The 2,933-nt window shown below is 44.4% G+C and overlaps 1 protein-coding gene across 1 annotated transcript; it reads left to right on the top strand.

Moving 5' to 3' along the window:
* Positions 1–424: 424 nt before the first annotated feature.
* Positions 425–1,375, top strand: LOC117885412 (olfactory receptor 1020-like). Its single transcript, XM_034786720.1, has one exon. It carries the CDS (start codon positions 425–427, stop codon positions 1,373–1,375), a length of 951 nt encoding a protein of 316 aa, XP_034642611.1.
* Positions 1,376–2,933: the final 1,558 nt, after the last annotated feature.

The following is a 2,933-nucleotide window of genomic DNA, read 5'->3' as shown; positions in this document are numbered from 1 at the left end:
TGCTTGGTTTATTTCTTTATTGTGGCTTCCCCTAAAATATAAAATCCTGACCCATTTCAGCAGTGGAACTGCAACCTATTTTGTTCTGCTTTTAGACACCAGGAAGTGATGTATGTGAATATTTGAACCAATATCTGTCTAATCTGTCTGTCCTATTGTGTTGGAGCCTCTTCACCATCTGTGCCATCTGTCAAGGTACTACACGGGTTTCAAGAGAGATTAACATTTTGTTTTAACCTGCAGTCTGCTCAGATATGAAATCTTTTCCAGGGGTCAAGAGGTCCCCTCCCCTGGCTTCCATTCTCCACTCAGCTATTGTTCCGGTAGCCAGCAGAGAGAAAAAATGAAAACAATGTTGACATTTATTGGGTGGATGTTGTTCATTTATGTTGCAGCATTAATTTCTTTCCTGTAGTCACACTCCATGGCGAACCCAAAACAGGGAAATGAAACGTCCATTACAGAATTCATCCTCCTGGGATTCGGGACTCATCCTGATCTGCAAATTCTTCTCTTCCTGCTGTTTCTAGTGCTGTATATGGCAACCATGGCCGGGAACATCCTCATCATTGCACTAGTTGTGTGTGATCAGCACCTCCACACTCCCATGTACTTCTTCCTGGGGAACTTGTCCTGCTTGGAGACATGCTACACCTCCACCATCCTGCCCAGGATGCTGGCCAGTCTCCTCACTGAGGACAGGAAAATTTCCTTCAATGGGTGTCTCACACAATTATATTTCTTTTGTTCTCTGGTTGCCACAGAATGCCTTCTCTTATCAGTGATGTCTTATGATCGGTATGTAGCGATATGCAATCCAATGCACTACACAACCCGTATGAGTGGCAGGGCCTGGCTACAGCTTGCAGGTGGCTCTTGGATAGGTGGCTTCATAGGTAATAGCATAACGACATTGTCAATATCCCAGTTAACTTTATGTGGCCCAAATCGTATTGACCATTTCTTTTGTGACCTTATCCCCCTGATAACTCTCTCCTGTAATAACCCTCAGCTGATGGAAATGTTGGCTTTCACACTCTGCTTGATTTTCTCACTGGTCCCATTCCTGCTTACCTTGATGTCCTACATTTGTATCATTGTGACCATCCTGAGAATCCCATCCTCCACTGGGAGGAAAAAGGCCTTTTCCACCTGCTCCTCCCACCTCATTGTGGTGATCATTTATTATGGAACTCTACTAATTGTCTATATGTTCCCAATGACCAGCATCCTGAGTGAGTTCAACAAAGTGCTCTCTGTCATCTACACCATCCTGACTCCCCTGGTCAATCCCCTCATCTATAGCCTGAGAAACAAAGAGGTGAAGGAAGCCCTGAGGAAAGTTTGCAGGAAATTTGTGGTTGAAAAATGCTAACTGATCAACTGCCTTAAGTTAAAATAAAATAGATATAACATGGGCTGGGATAGGGCCTGAACTGAAGCCTGCTGAAGTCCAAGGTCCTATTTCCATTATATTATAGGGTTTCATGTCATGGTCTTACAGAGTTGCAGCCCTGGAGAAAGTGGAGACAGAGAGCCCTCTAAATATCTGTTACCCATTGTTTTTAGGACCCATATTAGATTCAATAGATGGGTAATACTAGGCTGGTGGGAGACTGCCCCTTCCCACAGAAGGATATATAATGAATCAGAAAAGACATTCCCTATTTCACATAGGGTATGAGGCACAGGGTATGTTACCAGGCATGGCAATGCAGCCTCGGTAGATGTTCTGGGATATGACATTCTATTTATGGGGAACTTGCCTTTGATAGGCTCTCACACCTTTGGACTGGAGAGCCAGGGGCCAAGCCAGCTCTGGTTAGAGAAGGGTCCCCACATCAGGGGAATCAGGCAATTTCCAATAAAGGGCAGAAGGGGGATGTGGGAAGAGGCAAGCTCAGGAGGCTGAAGAGAAACTTTGGAGAGTAATTGAGGGAAAACCCTGAGACTGGGGGAATTGCTCCATCTAGGAAGAGCTGGGAGAAGTGTGCTAAGGTGGCCAAGACTTATAGGAGATGGGGGCAGTTTGGGGTGTAGGAAGCTGGAGGGAAGATGTCTGTGTTTAGTTTTGAAATTTAAGTTAATAAATGAAAATAAATGAAACCTAAATGACGACTGTTGTTATGAGACTGGACAAACCTGTGTGGAGTTTATTTAGGGAACAAACAAGGGCAACTGAGGTGAAGGACTACATTCAGGCCTGCCCGAATGCCTCCAGGGAGTACCCTGAAGGGGCCATTCATCTACTCTGACTGATTTAGTTGGGGATTGGTCCTGCTTTGAGCAGGGAGTTGGACTAGATGACCTCCTGAGGTCCCTTCCAACCCTAATATTCAATGATTTTATGATGCAATTATACTGATGTAAAGCTGCTGATATCAGTATAGTTGATCCCCCTATGGGAAAGGGAATAAGCTATACCACATAAGGGACCTCAACATTGGTAAACTGTATCCATACTAGAGGTTGTACTGGTAGAATGATTTCCATAACAGACTCACACCACTAACCAGAATAGTTATACTGGTGCAAAATCTGTGTGGGGACTTCACATATGTGAGTCCCTGTGAAAATATGTCAGTGCATTCATGGCTTTGAAAAGTACTCCGGTAATCCAAGGAAACTGTTTTTTGCATTAAAATAGAATGCTGATAATCTACACTGATTAACGAAGCAAAAGTGGCTGAGTGCTGGAAAGAGGCCTGAGTGAATAATCCACAGCTAGGCACTTATGGTATGTCTACACTGCAACAGGGAGGGGAGGAGTGAGGGGAGCATTGAATGGACAGTAGACATCACTACAGTCGCTCTACTCTAGTTAGCTTGCTAAAAATACAAGTGAGGAAACCACAGTATCAACTTCAGTGCTGGTTGCACAAGAAAGAATGTGCCCTGGGCAACCTGATGTGCTTGAGCAGCAGTTGCTGAAC

This window comes from Trachemys scripta, chromosome 12, assembly GCF_013100865.1.
Source record: "Trachemys scripta elegans isolate TJP31775 chromosome 12, CAS_Tse_1.0, whole genome shotgun sequence".
NCBI classification, from domain to species: Eukaryota; Metazoa; Chordata; order Testudines; family Emydidae; genus Trachemys; species Trachemys scripta.
Note: the sequence above shows the minus strand (reverse complement) of the source record. Positions and strands in the feature narration are given on the sequence as shown.

Coding starts and splice junctions, on each gene's coding strand:
- LOC117885412 (XM_034786720.1), top strand. CDS start 425: ATGGCGAACCCAAAACAGGGAAATGAAACGTCCATTACAGAATTCATC.